We start from the raw sequence: 19,045 nt of genomic DNA, 5'->3' as shown, positions 1-19,045 counted from the left end.
GGATGCTGATGACCGGCCACCTTTAACTACATCCTAACAACACCTGCTTCACCACTGAATACATGCAGGAGCAACTCATACTGGAAAGTGTTATTTATTAAATGTAGAGACACCGTTCTTTGCAGCATGAAGTGCGTCTGTCTCTCTATTCCAGTGTTTTAACATCACTAGCTGCACAGTGATGAAGATCCACTCTGAGTACTAAAGTACAACTTCACAAGATGCTCCACGTTCCTCATTTTCACACGATTTCCCCTCTAAAATAACACATACAATTACTAATTAACACAATAATATAATAACATAATATTACAACTTTTATTCTCATAAACCTCTGACTTTATTCTCATAACATTATGACTTTATTCTCATAACATTATGACTTTATTCTCATAACATTATGACTTTATTCTCATAACATTATGACTTTATTCTCATAACATTATGACTTTATTCTCATAACATTATGACTTTATTCTCATAACATTATGACTTACATTATGACTTTATTCTCATAACATTATGACTTACATTATGACTTTATTCTCATAACATTATGACTTTATTCTCATAACATTATGACTTTATTCTCATAACATTATGACTTTATTCTCGTAACATTATGACTTTATTCTCATAACATTATGACTTACATTATGACTTTATTCTCATAACATTATGACTTACATTATGACTTTATTCTCATAACATTATGACTTTATTCTCATAATATTACGACTTTATTCTCTTTAACTTCCCAATGTGGCCCTATAATAGTTGTACCTCTAAAATGTGATGGAGTAGAAGTATAAAGCAGCTTAAAATGGATATGCTCCAGTATAAGAACCTCAGTATTGTAATAGAGTACAGTATTTAAAAGTACTCAGTTACATTCCAGCAGTTTGCAGCTCCATAGAAAACAGAGACGAGCTGAACATCCTCACATTGAGCATCAATCATCAGGTCTCTATTGATCTATTGTTATTAGATCAGTTGTTTCATAAGTTTAGAGACTTTCTGTTTAATGTCTGTAATCTTCTGTTGATGATAGAAACTGTATTTAGGCTTTCCACAGACTTTAACTGAAGTAAAGTACAGTTCCTCTCCTCCAGTAACACAATGAATCAGGTAGTTAGATAACTAATACAACACGTTTTCAGAAGATTAAAGACTCGTTCACACCTCCAACAACATCACGGTTCTCCTCTCACCTGCTGAAGATCGCTTTCTGGAGTTAATCTGTAATATTTGATGTAGACAACAAAACAAACTGACAGCTGTAACCAGGGTAAGCTAGCTCTACGTCATCATCCCGCGACACAACCGACCAGCTGATTTAAAGCAGCAGAACCAAAACAACAACAAACAGACAGAGTCACGTGTTTTACTGCAGGAGAAGTCCTCATACTACAATATACAATATACAAACAAGAAATACAAACACAAGTAAAAGTCCTGCATTCAAAACCTTGACCTACCGAAGTAAAAGCACAAAATTATTAGCATAAATATATAATACAAAATATATATATATAATAAACAGATTAATATTACTGGGTTGTGATAGTTGGTGCAATAATGGGGGATTCTTCAACTATTTTTACCACATTTTTATTTTTGTTGCACTGTTGGTGGGTGGAACCAAAACAACAACAACCAGAAATATTCAGATGTTTTACTTCAGTAAAAGTTGTAAAAGTACAAGATACAAAAATTAAAAAAAATACAACTAAAAGTCCTGCATTCAAAACTTTAACCTACTTAAGTAAAAGTACAAAAGTATAGTATAAAATATAATAAACAGATTAATATTAGTGCATAATGGGGGATTCTTCAACTATTTTTACACAATTTTATTTTTGTTGCACTAAAAAATTGAAATGACAGATCACTTATTATTTCTTATTATATAAAATGTTTTGTTATATTTTTCATATTAATATATTTTGTGGGGTGGAACCAAAACAACAATAACCAGAAATATACAGATGTTTTACTTCAGTAAAAGTCGTAACAGTGCAAGATACAAAAAATTTAAAAAATACAAGGTCCTGCATTCAAAACCTTAAACTACCTTAGTAAAAGTACAAAAGTATTAGCATCAAAATATAATACAAATATATAATACAAAATACATATATACTAAACAGAATACTATTACTGGGTTTTAATAATTGGTGCAATAATGGGGGATTCTTCAACTATTTTTTACCACATTTTTATTTTTGTTGCACTAAAAAATTAAAATGATAGATCAGTTATTATTTCTTATTATGTAAAATGTTTTGTTATATTTTTATATATTAATATATTTTGTCCCTGCAGGGCCACATTTGGTAAGTTGAAATACCTGGATTTATTAGAACTATATGCCAGTAGCAGGACTGGCATGTAGAAACCAGACAGACAACTGTCGACATGCGTCAAAGTTAAAATATAATCATCTGTCCGTGTCCCTCCTCGGTGATGTTTGGGTTTCCTCGTCACAGAGGCTAAGGAAACAAGCTGTGTGGCACATGTTGCAGCAGCCGAGAGGGAAATGAAGGGATTACTGCAAGGACCTGATCTGAGTTCTGCAAACAGACACTCTCTCCAAGAATAATTGCTTTAAGACGCTGCTCGGGCATCTGAGTGCTCTCTATTAAAGAAACACACACACTGAAGCTCACATCAGCTGTTTCTCTACAGGGATTTACATTACATGTGTGTGTGTGTGTGCAGTAGCTCAGCACTGCATGCATGACTGGAGTTCACGTAGAGTTACCTGTGCAGCCCTCACAGGTGGCCTTTAAGTGTACGATCACGTGTGTGTGTGTGTGTGTGTGTGTGTGTGTGTGTGTGTGTGTGTGTGTGTGTGTGTGTGTGTGCAGGACTCTGTGGGAAATATTAAGTTTCAGTCAGAGAATCCTAAATTGGCTGTAAGCTCGATAAACCTCCTCCACCAAAACACGCGTTGTGTAATAACAGCTACTGGCTTCCTGCACATGTTGAAGTGGTGTACACGGAGCTGTAGGAAAAGTATACAAAGAGAGTTTTAGCCTTTCCCGTATCTCAGTTGTTATCCTGCACTATATTCAGTTTTAACAGATTCTTCATCTCCTGTTATTTTTACATCTGGTATATTTTGTTATACTCTGAATTACTTACCTTTTTCCTCACATGTTTGCATTATGGAACTGTGATGCTGGAAATTTGAATTTCCCTCAGGATCAATAAAGTTACTATCTCTCTATCTATCTAAGTTAATAAGTTATAACTTACTTAATACTTAAACTACATTTTACTGACGATACTGACATATTTTACTGAAGGAACATTTCCAATGCAGGACGTTTACTGTACCAGAGTATTTTTACAGTGTGGTACTTTTACTGCAGTAGAGGATGTGAATACTTCCTCCATCACTGGAAATGAGAAGCTTCTTCAGTCTGACTGTAACGGACTTGGCTGCGTTTCCTACCCTGCAGTGGTGGAAGCTATACTGGGTTAACTGGTTTAATCCTCCAGTAATGAACTGGTTCTTTGTTGTTGTGTTTGCTTAAATGTTTGAGTTGATCCCGACAGTAAGTCCTTCCTGTTTATCTCTTTGTCTTTCTCATCATACAGTTGTGTAATTCCTTGCAGGATGGCCGTCATCGACTGTGTCCTACTCTGTTGTTTCTGATGTTCTTTTGCTGATCAGATAACACAGATTAGTTTCCGTGTAGTATATGACAAGATCAGGAGAAAGTCCTGCTCAATAATACAATGTTTTACAATGAAAAAACTAACATCATTAACTGTATAAATCAGTAATACTGTCATTTACGTTGAATTAAGGTAAAAAATCACAAGTTAAAGAAATTAATGGCGATAAAACAAATTTTTCATTATCGTATTATTATCGTATTATTATCATTTTGGTTTTTGGCCGTCTCCATCTTGGTCTTGGCCATGGTTATAGGAAAGAACTACATGGTTGGGCTTGAAACTACTATGTTTGTACAGTGAAAATGAAACTGAACGTTGTGAACACGGGACTGAAACGAACAGCTGATTGTAACGTTCAACAACGTTATCCACGTGTTCAAAATAGTTTCCTTCCAATCGTAAATGAGAATGCAGTTTAGTTGTATGGGAACGTAATTTTGTAGGAGACACGGTTGGATATCTATACTTGTTCCAAAGAAAGTCAATTAACAGCTTTAATTTTCCTTCAAACATGTTGGTACACATTAAAACTGCCTGTTTTTGACGGTTTCATGTACGGATACTGAAGTTCTTCCATGTACTCGATCACTGAGAATGAAAACAGTGCAGCGTCTGTGTTTAATTAGAGATACTGATACAGTTTTGGACACGACCTCCTCCATCCTGCCCACAGGCCTTCATAATCCAGCCTCAATCAGTTAACGAAGCTGGCTTCCAGACGTCTCTGTAAACACATCTGGGCTTGTGTTCTTGTTATTGTTGTTATTAGTTTGGGTTCTTATTACTGTCCAATGAGATGAGATCAACCTCCTCGTACTGGTTTAATTTGGCTTTAGATCCGACTGTAGTTCTGTGAAACAGAGCTGTCCAGTGATGTAGATTTGAGGTCTAACACTCTGGCAGCTTTGTGATTCCTGGAAATGTTCTTTATATTGGCTGAGTGGACGTCGGTTACTCAACATCGGATGGTTTCCTCCTTCCATTCAGACCGTGCTGAATGATAACCAGTGAGGTGTTTATACGTCGAACCTCTAAACACTATTATGATATTGTTTCTGACCAAACACAGAGTCAGCAGATGTCCAGTATAAAAGGTTTATTCACAGAGTTGGAGGCGGGTCGATCCTCACAGACCTCTGAGGGTCTGGCGATAGGAAAGGTCAACAAACCGGCGCTCTCTCCGGGACCTGGGTCATTTATTTAGATTGGCACATGGAGGATTCTGGACTCTGGCTGGTGTGGTGGGTGTCGATGGGAACCAGCACAGCAGATCAGATCTGAATAGTGAAGTACAGTGTTTGGAAGGTTTAGTACAACTTATTGTCATAGTTTGTGGCCAACGGTTGTGTGACCTCAGCCATCGCCATCTTGGTTTTTGGCCGCCACTATCTTGGTTCTTGGTCGTCTCCATCTTGGTTCTTGCCTGTCTCCATCTTGGTTCTTGCCTGTCTCCATCTTGGTTCTTGACCGTCTCCGTCTTGGTTTTTGACCGTCGTCAACTCAAAGTCTTATTTCTTGAAAATTTGTGACTTTTTCTCCCCTAAATTTACGATGTAAATCTCAGAAATTCAGTTTTGTTTTCAGAATATCATTTTTGTACCTTTAGTGTTCCTAATACGCCGTCGTATAAAACAGCTGCTCTCTGTAGTCTTTAATCAAACACACAGGAGGAAGCAGTGACTTCCTGTACGGTGAGAAAGTGACTGACTGCATGGTGGACCCACCCAGAGCCTTTAGAACTAGCTGGGACCCGTCAGATAAACAGGAACATGTTTGCCGGCGGCTCCCGGCATCACCGGAGGGCCCGAGCAGACAGCACAGCCTTATTAACAGATCCACACGGGTCCTCAGGTCTCTCTGTCATTAACTCTTCACTTTCATCTCCTCCTCTGTTCCACTCAGGGATCCTTCCTTCCGCCCGTCTTTAGCATCGCCTGCACCTAAATAGCCTCGAGCACACACATGTGCACGAATGTCGTGGAGCTCTTTGGGCCCGATCCTGCAGTAATGACTTCCAGCTCAATCTGGAGGTAACAAGCATTTCCTGGTGTTGGTGTCTGCAGCTCCCTGTAGTCCTGTCTGGGTCCCACTAAACTCCTCTTCTGGACTCGTCTGTTCGTCTGCAGAGGATTTGCTTACGTGGGCGCAGTTTGCACAAATCTTTTTACGTTGATCAATTTTGGGGATCCAACAGCAGCGATGTGTCCGTCCGTCTCTCAATACTGTCTGACTTCTTGTCTGTGCCTCGCAGCCCCGAGTCCATCGGTTCCTACTGAAGATGTCAATCTTTAAAAACACTAATATATACGTTCATGTCTAAAAAAGGCTTGGTAATTTCCAAAAACTACAACGGTGTATTAGAGCCATTGTAGGTAGAAAATAAAATAAGATTATGGAGCTGGGAGACGGGGGGTAATACTCAGAGAAAAAACTCTGAATTTAATTTCTTTTTTTTTAGATTAAAGTGGTAAATGTACGAGGAAAAAACTTAAATTTACAAGAAAAAAAAATGAATTTTCTATTAGATTATAAAGTTAGACTTTGAGAAAAATATGAAAATGTGTGACTTTAATCTCAGAGAATGTAATTTTTCCCTGTAAATTTGAGTTTTTTTCTCCTAAATTTACCGCTTTAAATCAGAGAGAATATCCAGTTTTTCTCGTAAAACGTGTGAGCTTTTACTTCGTAATTTAATGCTTTAATCTCAGAAGATTTCAAGGTTTTTTTTCTCGTAAATTTACCACTTTAATCTCAGAGAATATACAAGTTTTTTCCCCAATAAATGTACAACTTTAATCTGGGAAAATCTGACTTTATTTTCTCAGACTATTACCCCTTTTCTCCCAGCTCTGTAATCATTATTATTATTTCTTTACCTATAATGGCCCTAATACGTCGTCGTATAAAACAGCTGATCACTGTAGTTTTAATCAAACCAACAGGAGGAAACAGTGACTTAGTTGGGGACTACTTTCAGCGGCGGATGAATCCACATGTGGTGCTCTAGTGAGTGTTGGTGTCTGCAGGACGGTGTTTTAGTGGGATTGAGTCAGGGGTCTCGTCAACATAATTAACCTGCGATGTTGCTGTGAAGTTTTGCCACATTAGCAAAAAAGAAAAAGTTAAACAGTTGAAACAGCCCATAAATGTAGGAGTGAAGTTAATTAGTTTTAGAGGAAGAGGCGTGACGAAGAGCAGCAGCAGAGCCTGGACGAAGTGATTATAGGTATTTACTGTTAAAGATGAGCTGCCAGGAACTCCAGCTGCCGTCCTGCACTACTGAAAAACTCTGGCAATTCATTATCAATATTTTCTTTTATATATATTTTATATTGCAGATTAATCTGAGTACCTGTTGGCTTCTTTTGTTTTTTTAGCTCAGAGTAATAATCTCTGTTTTTATCAACAACGGTGGATCATTCTAGCTGCTTTGACAGCTGGAAATGTTGGTATAGAGTCCTGCCCCCCCCACGAGGAGGTCGCGAGGCTGTCTTGATATTAAACTGTTTCCATCCTTTCCTGGATGTGTAGTGTTTACCACGCTGGATTTAACATGCGAGGGTGCAGGTCGTATCCACGGCGACCCTCCAATGGTTTATACTTTCTGAGGTTTGTTTTGGTTGACGGATACGGAACGGATATGACGTCACGTTACTCAGACTACCACAATAAAAGCGGTAACTTCCTTCTACCTCCACATAGACTCAGATGAAGCAAATAAATCGATTCTGGCATTAAAAACATCGATTTAGAAATCATAGGAAAAAAAATAAAAAATCACGATACATAAGTGAATCATTATTCCCCCCCCCCCCGCCCCCCCCTACTGTACGTCCAGCTAACAGCTCAGAGGAGGAGATCAGGATGAAGAGTGGATGTTGGGCAATCCAGTAACAATAGTCAGAGGAGAGACCCCCCCCCCCCTCTCAGCTCCTCTTAAATTGGATCCAGTACACGTCAGTGAATGAAGCCTCTGTGCTAACAGTCTCCTGTGGATCAAACTTTTGGGTAGATTGCGTAATCAGCCTCAGCGAGCTGGCAGTGAGCAGCTGTCTGGCTGCAGCTTCACTTTGCCTCCATCAGGCTCTGTGGAAACCAGCACAGGGGGGGTCCTCTGAGGGTAACCAGGAACAGGGGGGTCCTCTGAGGGTAACCAGGAACAGGGGGGTCCTCTGAGGGTAACCAGGAACAGGGGGGGTCCTCTGAGGGTAACCAGGAACAGGGGGGTCCTCTGAGGGTAACCAGGAACAGGGGGGGTCCTCTGAGGGTAACCAGGAACAGGGGGGGTCCTCTGAGGGTAACCAGGAACAGGGGGGTCCTCTGAGGGTAACCAGGAACAGGGGGGGTCCTCTGAGGGTAACCAGGAACAGGGGGGTCCTCTGAGGGTAACCAGGAACAGGGGGGTCCTCTGAGGGTAACCAGGAACAGGGGGGGTCCTCTGAGGGTAACCAGGACCAGGGGGGGGTCCTCTGAGGGTAACCTCCAGCAGGCGGTATTTAATTTGTAGAATTTTATTATATTTTTTGATATTTTATTTATCACTTATTATATTGTATTCAATTTTAATAATTTGATTTTTGGGGGTATTTATTTATAATTTATAATTTTAAATACTTTAAGCAACACGTCAACTAGTGGTGAGAACTTTAAGAACCTTTTCTGGAAGTTAAATGTTAAATGCTGTTAACTTCAGATATTAGAATCAACATCCTGAAGCAGATATTCCCTGATTTCCTCTGCACCCTGAACGCATCATGAAGCACATCTTCATCACCTTCATCATCACATCAACTTCTCTGTGATCTGAACTGAACCAGTGCTGCCACCGAGTGGCCGAGTCGTCACATTACAGCTGCAGCAGAACCAGAACCGCACATCTGCTTTCTAATAGTTTCTTTGGATTGAAGTTTTTGTTCCGACTCCAGAACAAAGAGACGCTTTAAATATAGAGCAGAAAGGTTTTATTGAAAGGATCTTAAATATACACAAAGAGAACCAGTTATTAGAGTCCAGAGGCTGAGGAAGATGAAGAAGAAGATGAAGAAGATGAAGAGTCAGAGTGATGAAAGAGCTGCCGATCAGAACTTGACCACTTTAGTCTGTTTGGGTTTGGGTGCCTTTACAGGAATGTGGACGTCTTCGTGGTCGGCGCTCATGTTGTTGGACATCCAGGGAACCGTCACCGAGTTCGCTGGAAGGACACAAACTAAAGGTTAGTATTCAGATTAGGGATGCTAATTTAAAAACATTCTTTTAACCGATTATCACACATTTTATTGTATTTAATTTGTATAATTTGATTATATTTTATTAATCACCTATTGTATTGTATTACATTTGTATAATTTTATTGTTTTTATTAATCCCTTTTGTTTTTCATTTGTATAATTGTATTGTTTTATTTTTATATTATCTAATCACCTATTTTATGGTATTTCATTTTTATACTTTTATTATATTTTGTTATTTTAATAATCACCTATTTCGATGCATAATCACATTTTATTGTATTTAATTTGTATAATTTTATTTTTTTTAATTTTTGTTTATTAAATAAATATGTATAATATAATAATCCTGTGTGCAATTCACGGGAGTTGAAGTTCGCTTCCCTCTTGGTGTGAATGCGGCATAATAAACCTGATATTGTATTTTATATAAATGTAATAATAAAGCTGATCTTGTATTTTATATAAATGTAATAATAAACCTGATATTGTATTCTATATAAATGTAATAATAAACCTGATATTGTATTTTATATAAATGAAACCCTGCAGGAGCTCTGAGGACGCCGGTTGAAGACGGAGACAGAGGAGACTCACTTGCAGCCTGATGTTCTGGACAGTCCTTCTGAAAATGTTCCACCGAACCACAAACCCGACAGGAACCTCCTGCAGAAACAACCCGTCATTTAAACCGGAGTCAAACAGGATAAATAAACTACATGATGAGATGAACGTGTGAGTTCAGACCTTGTGCATAAAGTCCTTTAGGATTATCCGGACAGCCTCGAGACAGGTGGCCCGTCTTACCGCAGATGAAGCACTTAGCGTACGGGTGTTCACCTGGAACACAGAGAGGAATATTAAAGGTTATTATATTAATCTATCACAGACGTCCAGCTGTGGGAGCGTCCACGCCGTCCTCACCCAGAGCCGGGTCCACTTTAGCTCGACATCTCGTGATCTCGTGCTCGGTGGAGCCGCAGCGGTAGCAGATGCCTCGGCCCATCTCCTCGTCCCGGTCGGCCTCCGGACAGTCGGCCAATCCGTGACCGGGCTTCCTGCAGTTAAAACACAGCTGGAGGAGGGAAGGACACGAGGAGACAAGGAAGGAGGGAAGGAAGGATGAGTCTCCTGAGTGATTTCATAGGTTAAGACAGATGATGAAATGATTTCAGTCCTGATCGTGGGACCAACGTCGGGTCACGCTGACAGTTTCTGCTCAGACGTTCTGATGAATCACTCACCATGTTGTTCTTCTTGTTGTCCTGCCTCTTCACCCGTCTGTCCTCTCTTCTTCTGTCTTTCTTCAGGGCCGTCTCCAACTCCTCCCTGAACTCCTGCTCCTCCTCCCGTCCTCCTCTTCCTCCTCCTCCTCTTCCTCTTCCTCCTCCAGGCAGCCGCCGTCCGCTCTGCTGGAGGAACTCCATGAAGCCGTTGACGTCATCACTGACGTAGTCCTTCTTGGGTCGGTTGGGTTTCTTCACAGCTGATCCGGCAGGATGAGTCCCTCTAAGACGGTCCCTCGGAGGTCCTCCTCCTCCTCCTCCTCCTCCTCCTCGTCCTCCTCCTCCTCGTCCTTCTCCTCTCAGCTCAGTCCATGGAGTGGCCTCAGCTGGTTTGTGTTTATGGATGTTGTTGGCTCTCGCCCACCTCGTCATGACTGAACCTTCTGACTGAAGCTGAAGAGAGAAAAGATGAATTTCAGGAGGAAACAACGAGAGACGTTACAGCTGTGACCAGAACAGCAGCTCTGAGATAAATGTACTTAAAGTACTACTACGGTAAAAGTATTCATTGTGCAGTAAAATATACTTGAAGTACTTAAACTACATTTAGCTTCCTTACTTTTACTTTTACTGCTTTAAGTACATTTTACCGACAGCAATACTTTAAGTACTTATACTACATAGCTGAAAATACATACATACATACATACATACATACATACATACATACATACATACATACATACATACATACATACATACATACTTTTACTTTAAGTACATATTACTGCACAATAAATACTTTTGACTTTAATTACTTTAATAGTGAAACACTGACAGGGAACATTTTACTGACACATCAATACTTTTACTCTAGAATACTTTAAGTACATCTAGATGACACATACTTTTACTTTAAGTACTTTAACTACATTTATACTTACATATATTTACTTCAGTACTTTTACTTGTAGTAGTTTATTGTCAGTGTGGTTTTAGTACTTTTACTCTTGTTGCTCCACCACTATAATAGTTATTATTATATACTTATGTGATTTATAAGTCTAGAATTATTATTATTATTATTATATTAGTTTAAAACACAAAACTAACGTGACTGAAGCTGACTGCAGTTGTTGAATTTAATTGTCGTTTAAACACCGTTAAAATAAGTTATTAAACAACAACAACAAGTTTAAAAGTATTCACTGTACAGTAAATTATACTTGAAGAACTTAAACTACATTTAGCTTACTCTTACTTTTACTGCTTTAAGTACATTTTACTGCACAATGAATACTTTCACTTTAAGTACTTTAACTATTTTATACTTGCATATATTTACTTCAGTACTTTTACTTGTAGTAGTTTATTGTCAGTGTGGTTTTAGTACTTTTACTCTTGTTGCTCCACCACTTTAATAATAATTATATACTTATGTGATTTATAAGTATAGAATTATTATTATTAGTATTGTATTAGTTTAAACACCGTTAAAATAAGTTATTAAACGACTAAACAACTAAACAACAACAACAACATCAACCTGTCTCTGACGTTGTTTACTAATGAAAGCCTGTTAGCCTGTTAGCATGCAGCTAAGCTATCTGAATCGCAGCCTGTTATCTGAACTAAAGTCATCGTTTCCTCCTCTAGAGATGAACCTACAACTACAGAGATGAACATGAACTCTCCCTACAGAAGATAGCGTTTATAAAGCAGATGGATATGAACTGAAAACAGCGTGTACCTTCTCAGATGATGTTCAGTTCAGCACGTGTTGCTATTTATCCCGGAAGTGTTCGCGTCTTCTTCTTCTTCGTTGTGTTTACAGTCGGACCGCCGGAAATGCTCCACAGCGCCTCCTGCTGGATCCTAGTGTATACTAATATATAATATATAATATAACTACTAGACATGTTCACACTAAACATATTATCGGTTTCAAATGTAGAACTTATGATATAGAAATATATAATTTAAAAATATTTAATTTAATTCATTCATTCATTTATTCTCGCTGTGCAATATCATTTTCCACTTGTGCAATTTTGTTAATAGTCTGTTTATTGTCAATACTGTATATACTGCTCCTATTTTTATACTTCCTTCTATTTAAATGGTTCATATTTTGTTACACTTTGTTTAGCTCTTTTTTTTACTGTGTTAGCTGATGCATCTTGTTATTTTTTTGCACTATCCCCTTTGCTGCTGTACACTGCAAATTTCCCCACTGTGGGACTAATAAAGGAATATCTGATATTATCTTAAATATGAATGCAATCATTTCTGCAGTCCATGTTAAATATTAAAGTTTAATTCTGGTACATATACAAAAATATATATATATTTAAATAAAAAATATGCCCATTATCAGGATTTTTTAGAGCCATTTGTACATAAACCTGATTTCAAAGAAAGTAATGGTGCTTTTGTGTGCTTTTTTTGTAGAGAAACACAGTTGTTATATGGAGGACAGAGCCTGCCAAAATATTAAATAGATAGATAAATAAATAAATAAATTGAGAAATGTATACAGAAAAGAATACAGAAATAAATACGTTTGGTGAAATAAATAAGGGGGGAAATGCAAAGAGAAAATCGTGCATAAATCAATAAATAAATGAATGAATAAATAAAAAAATAAAAAAATAAATGAAACAGAGCTAAAAGAGAGACTTATATGTCAGCGTTGTGTTCACAGCTATGGAGGACAGAACCTGCCAAAATCAAAAACAAATAAATAAATAACTAGTTAAATAAATAAATGTCATTAACTGTAGTAAAAATAATATTAAAAATAAATGTAGCCATTACTTAATTGATAAAATGTGACGTAAATTGATATTTCTATTTTTATTTGCTTATTTATTTATCTTTGTATTAATTCCCTTACCTATTTTCTCTTCTGTTTAATTTTCCTTTTTTATTTATTTCTGTATTTATTTTTTATATATATTTGATCTATTTTGAATTTATTTATTTATTTTTATTTATTATTTATTTATTTATGCATGATTATCCCTTTGCATTTCACCTCTTATTTATTTCCCCAAACTTGTTTATATCTGTATTCCTCTTTTTTTATTATACATTTCTTTATGCATACATTTAATGACATATTTATTTATTTATCAGGTAATTTATTTATTTACACAGCCGCCTCTCAGTGGCCAAAAAGAAATCAGTCAATGCAGGTTTATTGTGATTAAAGTGTTATAAAATATTGTTTTTTCGCCTTTTTTTTTTCTTGTAAAAATAAAAACTAAATATTTGATATTCATATCAGTATATGGTGATAAGCAATGAGTCATGGAAGGAAAAGAAGGTAAATTATAACATTAATAATTCAATATAAGTGCCCCGTAACACCAGGAATGCAGTCATTATTAATATTATTAATTCAGCAAAATGTACTTAAAAGCATCACGCAGAGGAGCCTCTGTCAGACTGGTTTATTGTTCTATTATATTCATTTATTTATTATTAATGCAGAAACATTAACATGTCTATTTTATGTACTGTTGCATATTTTAATCCATAATAATGCATCATATTTTAAAAACTAATATTGTGTTTTTGTATGATAAACCTGTAGAGTAACTTCAGCTGTGAAATAATGAATAAAAAGTAGAATATTGACCTCTGATGTGCAGCAGCAGGAGGTGGTTTCAGCTTGTCTGGAGCTCACAGCTGATTTTATTTAATGTGACTAACGAGGAGGTGAACTCATCAGTCTGACAACATGCTGCTGCTGCTGCTGGCTGTGCTTCTGTGTGTTCAACCTCCTCAAGACGGTAAGGAATCAGCAACGTTTGATTTGGAAAAGCAGATTTTTCTCTCATCTCTATGTGTGTTTTTTATTTAGTGGCCTCCGGTCCTTTACGGGGAGCGACAGAAGCTACAGAAGGTACAGAAGGTAAAGGCTGTGGTCTGATTAAAGTCTGGATCCATCGACATGTCGACATTCATCAGATTTAATATATGAAAGTGTGTTTTAACAGCGTCTCAGGAGGACTGGTTCACCAGGGCGCTGCATTATATGGAGTCCAACCCGGAGACTTTAGAAGGTCAGCATGTTCTCTGACAACATGGATTTAATATTTGCAGTCTGGAAAAAAAAGGAACATTTGTATTAATATTGTTTTTCTTTTATCACATTTTGAAACAGAGCTGATGACCAAGAACTACGCCGTGCTGGAGGGAGACATGGTGCTGGCAGTGAGTGACACTTTGAATAGTTTTAACTTTAAGTTTATTTATTACGTTGGAGGACTTGTTAGGGACAGATTCAACAGATGTCCTGAATGTTTTTATAGATTAAATAACTACATGTGAAGTGAAAGGAGTCGCTTAGAGAATTATTGTTTTGTTTTATGGGTCAAAACTTTGCTGTTGTTGGTTCAGCCAAGAACTAAATGAATCAGCACAGCGCTCAAACTCTGGATGGATTTATTACTGAACGAGTCCAAAGAGTCAGAGGCCCCCCGGCCTTCAACTACAAAATGTCACTCAAAGAGACGCAGACCAACCAGGAAGACACTCAAAACGACTACAAAGAGACACAAAACAAATACAAAGAGACTCAAAACAAATACAAGGAGACATAAAGCACTAACAAAAAGACAAAAAATAACTACAAATAGACACAAAGCGACTACAAAGAGTGACAAAACGACTAGAAAAAGACACAAAGAGACTACAAAGAGACACAAAGCGACTACAAAGAGACACAAAGTTACTACAAAGAGACACAAAGCGACTACAAAGACACAGAGCGACTACAAAGAGACACAAAGCGACTACAAAGACACAAAGCGACTACAGAGACACAAAGAGACTAGAAAGAGACTACAAAGAGTGACAAAGCGACTACAAAGAGACAAAGCAACAACAAAAAGACACAAAGCGACTACAAAGACTCAAAATGACCATCAGTGACCGCCATCAAAAAGAGGCTTAACAACTCTAAAGTGTGTGCGTCTTGCTGCTCTGTAGGAGAGAGGTGATCAAACTCTGTTACAGCCGTTATTGATCAGTGTGTGATCACTTTATTATTGACGATGTGACCCGACAGAGTGACCGGAACGCAGTGGAGAGCATGTGGCCAACACAAGAGATCCCGTACGTCATCAGCCCAGCGTTAGGTAAGCAGTCTGACGTCAGACCTCTGGTCCACGCTTCTATACGAACAGGAAGATATTATGTACTTTATATACTTTATGTACTTTATATACTTTATGTATTTTATATACTTTGCAGCCAGTCGGACAGACGTCATCCTCTCAGCGATGGCGATGTTGTCTGAACACACCTGTGTGTCCTTCCACAAGAGAACCTCTGAGACCAACTACCTGCTGTTTGTGAAGAGCAGAGGGTAGGAACACTTTTAATATTACATAATGAAGAGGTTTAGTTGTCTCTATTAATTTAATAATCCTTTAGTAGTCATGAGCAACGAATGAGTTCAGCTCTAAATGTCTGAAACATGTTCAGGTAACATGAAAACCTTGTCTTTGTCTTTGTCTGCATCAACTGTTCTAGTTGTGCGTCATACGTGGGCTTCAACGGCGGGGAGCAGCCCGTGTTCGTCGGCCACCTGTGCGCCGTGGGAAACGTCCTCCACGAGATCCTTCACGCTCTGGGCTTCCACCACGAACACACGAGGGCCGACCGAGAACAGTACATCACAGTTCTTCCCCACAACATCATGGACGGTAACGTTCCTGTTCTTCATTTAGTTAAAGATCATCTCTAGACGTCTAAAAATACTTTGCTTTGTAATATATATAAATATAATAAATATAATAAATAAATAAATGTAGCAAAAATAATATTAAAAATAAATGTAACCATTAATTAATTGATATAATGTAACAGAAATTGATATTTCTGTTTTAATTTGCTTCTTTATTTATTTTTTCTTTGTATTAATTCCCTTATTTATTTACTCTTCTGTAAAAATCTTCCCTTTTATTTATGTATTTATTTGGATTCATTTTTAAATTTATTTTGCATTTATTTATTTATTTTTACATTTATTATTACATTTTTGTATTTATTTTTTTATTCATGCATGATTTTTCTGTATTCTATTATTTACATTTACATTTTTTATTCCCCAAACTTATTTATTTATGTTTTAATTTCTTTACATATTTCTTTTTACATTTCTTTATGCATTTCTGTCACTCAACATGTGTCATCATGGGGTCACGGTGCATGACTATATGCTAACAAGCATTTAGTATATATAAAAATATAGTATATATGTAAAGAAAAGAATACAGAAATACCTAAGTTTGGGGAAATAAAAAAATAAAAAAAAATTCAAAGGGGTAATCGTGCAGAAATAAATTAATAAAAAAATACATTTAAAAATAAACATAAAATAAATGAAAAATGAATTTATAAATAAAAATAAATGTAAAAACTTGCCTGAGAATAGTCCCATTTTTAAGCTTTCTTCAGTATCACAGTAATCCAGTGATAGTTGTCTGTACATGAGTACACTGCAAACAGGAACTACTAAGAGATAATTCAGCATACTTTTAATGGAGCTTATTTACCAAAATGTAAACCAATAAAGGCATCTAGTTTAACTGCTGATTTGGCTTCAAACGAGTTGTGGTGTCACAAATCCTGCAGGTACGTCCAGGTGTTACTGAGATCTGACTTGATGCTCAGAGAAACTTTCCTCCGTCAGCAGACGAAAGAATTAAAACATAATCTGGAGTTAATTCATGTTTTTTTCTTTGTGATGATGATGATGAGAGAAAATGTGTTTCAGGGATGGAGAGAAACTTTAAAAAACAAGAAGGCAAAACGTTCGATCTTCGTTATGATGTCACGTCTATCATGCACTACGGAAGGTAACTAGACACAAACACAGTTATCTATATATATATATATATATATTTATATATACAGTATGTAGATGTTTAAATGACCGTAACGTGTGTGTGTCAGTGGGTTTTTTTCAGTTAACGGTCTGCCCACCATCGTAGCCAACAGTGACATGGAGGACATGGGACAGAGGGTCAAAATGACGGAGACGGACATCGAGAGAGTTCGCCTTCTCTACGGCTGTGGTACTCTGTGGTGCTCTGTGGTACTCTGTGGTACTCTGTGGTACTCTGTAGTACTCTGTAGTACTTTGTGGTACTCTGTGTGTATTTTAACTGAGAGTATTAATACATGAGGCCTTCTCATCTCTCCTCTTTTTACCAGACGCAGGGAGAAACGCCACGGAGAAGGGGAGCAGTGATGTGAAGGAGGCGGATGATGTAAACGATGTGGCGTCCACCGTCAGGACGAAGACACCGGAGGAAGATCAGAGCTCTGCTGCTCCGTCCCTGCAGCTGCTGAACGCCACCACTAGAGGACACAATGACACCATCAGAGATCAGGCCCAGACCCACCGCTGTATCAATAAAACCTAAATATATAAATATACATCCCAGACTGGTCTTCACTGGTTTCACATGACTCTACGGAGGACAAAACCTGCCAAAATAAAAAATAAATAAATGACTCCAGAAATAAATATGTCATTAAATGTATGCATGAAGACATGATGATAGAAATAAATGTTTGTGGGAATAAACAAAAAGTGTCCATATGCAACGGGAAACTCGTGCAGAAATAAATACATACATTTAAAATTATTTATATATATATATAATATATATATAAAATTATTTATATATAAATAATTTTAAATTATGTATTTATTTCTGCACGAGTTTCCCATTGCATATGGACACTTTTTTTAATCATGAAAATTATTTATGAAAAAGTTAAAAAATAATTAAATTTATGAGCTGATATATATATATATTAGACTTAAAACGACTACAAAGACTCAAATGTCTACAAAGAGACACAAACGGACTACAAAGCAACAATAAAGAAAGTCACGTCTACAAAGACACATAAACTGACCCGTCATTTAAACAATAGGAAGTTGAGCCGTAGAATGAAATGCTAAAGAAGTGAAAGGTTAAAGCTCCAGTTTGTGTGAGTTTCCGTCCTCATTCTGTCAACTTGAATCAACGTTAACGGACGCTTCAGTTCACTAAACTTCACTGTTTCATATTAAATGTCAGCGGTAAATGTCAGAGCAGCCAACCTGCATGACAATAAACTGAGCCGGAGTTAAAGATCCGGACGCTCCGAGTTACGCTACGAACTTACAGGAAACCTTGGAGAGGAAAAACTGGCATGGTCATTATCAAAGGGGTCCCTTGACCTCTGACCTCCAGATCAGTGAATGTAAATGGGTTCTATGGGTACCCACGAGTCTCCCCTTTACAGACATGCCCACTTTATGATCATCACATGCAGTTTGGGGCAAGTCATAGTCAAGTCAGCACACTGACACACTGACAGCTGTTGTTGCCTGTTGGGCTGCAGTTTGACATGTTATGATTGGAGCATATTGTTTTATGCTAAATGCAGTACCTGTGAGGGTTTCTGGATCAATATCTGTCATTGTTTTGTGTTGTTCATTGATTTACAATAATAAATATATACATGTATTTACATAAAGCAGCATATTTGTCCACTCACATGTTGATAAGAGGATTAAATACTGGACTAATCTCCCTTTAAGGTTCATTTAGAACAAATACAAAATGTTTTAATCGATTGACCCTAATTTTTCTTATTACATTTTTAATAATGGAGCTGCTTTTAACTACTTTATATACAGTTAGATAGTTTAATCCACGTGGGTCTCAACCTAGGGGTCAGGCCCCTCCAAAGGGTCACCAGATAAATGTGAGGGGTCCTGAGATGATTAATGTTAAGTGATGATATTTAGGTTTCCTTGCACTTTGGGTCCCCGGCACCAAGTGCAAGAAAACATATTGTTTTTGCTAAGATTATTTTTCCGCTGGC

At 37.3% G+C, this 19,045-nt stretch overlaps 3 protein-coding genes across 10 annotated transcripts in view; 1 reads left to right on the top strand and 2 right to left on the bottom strand.

Annotated features, from left to right (window-relative positions):
• xrcc4 (X-ray repair complementing defective repair in Chinese hamster cells 4) overlaps positions 1-1,368 on the bottom strand; it is a 28,401-nt gene extending 27,033 nt beyond the window's left edge. Inside the window, exon 1 of one of the 2 annotated variants that reach the window (XM_037752205.1) lies at positions 1,212-1,368. The gene's annotated coding sequence lies outside the window, so the exon portion shown is untranslated. Of the gene's footprint in view, positions 1-1,182 lie in introns of both variants that reach the window. The other variant, XM_037752206.1, reaches the window with a different exon arrangement.
• Positions 1,369-8,634: 7,266 nt separating this feature from the next.
• Positions 8,635-13,901, bottom strand: zcchc9 (zinc finger, CCHC domain containing 9). Its single transcript, XM_037753664.1, has 7 exons — positions 13,788-13,901; positions 11,895-12,029; positions 10,163-10,597; positions 9,843-9,993; positions 9,666-9,758; positions 9,516-9,584; positions 8,635-8,881 (listed from the first exon to the last, which is right to left on the bottom strand). Exons 3-7 carry the CDS (start codon positions 10,574-10,576, stop codon positions 8,769-8,771), a joined length of 840 nt encoding a protein of 279 aa, XP_037609592.1. The 5' UTR covers positions 10,577-10,597; positions 11,895-12,029; positions 13,788-13,901; the 3' UTR covers positions 8,635-8,768.
• On the top strand, positions 13,810-17,690 carry LOC119478731 (astacin-like metalloprotease toxin 5). 7 transcript variants are annotated; one of them, XM_037753658.1, is made up of 10 exons: positions 13,810-13,941; positions 14,013-14,054; positions 14,149-14,214; positions 14,316-14,365; positions 15,222-15,291; positions 15,407-15,521; positions 15,689-15,861; positions 16,935-17,016; positions 17,114-17,265; positions 17,375-17,690. In XM_037753658.1, exons 1-10 carry the CDS (start codon positions 13,890-13,892, stop codon positions 17,584-17,586), a joined length of 1,014 nt encoding a protein of 337 aa, XP_037609586.1. In that variant the 5' UTR covers positions 13,810-13,889; the 3' UTR covers positions 17,587-17,690. The 7 variants fall into 7 exon arrangements, with proteins under 7 accessions (XP_037609586.1, XP_037609585.1, XP_037609588.1 ...); XM_037753657.1 differs by having other exon boundaries at positions 13,812-13,941; positions 14,013-14,063; XM_037753660.1 differs by having other exon boundaries at positions 13,813-13,941; positions 14,013-14,063; positions 17,114-17,285; positions 17,375-17,553.
• Positions 17,691-19,045: the final 1,355 nt, after the last annotated feature.

This window comes from Sebastes umbrosus, chromosome 19 (assembly GCF_015220745.1).
Source record: "Sebastes umbrosus isolate fSebUmb1 chromosome 19, fSebUmb1.pri, whole genome shotgun sequence".
NCBI classification, from domain to species: domain Eukaryota; kingdom Metazoa; phylum Chordata; class Actinopteri; order Perciformes; family Sebastidae; genus Sebastes; species Sebastes umbrosus.
Note: the sequence above shows the minus strand (reverse complement) of the source record. Positions and strands in the feature narration are given on the sequence as shown.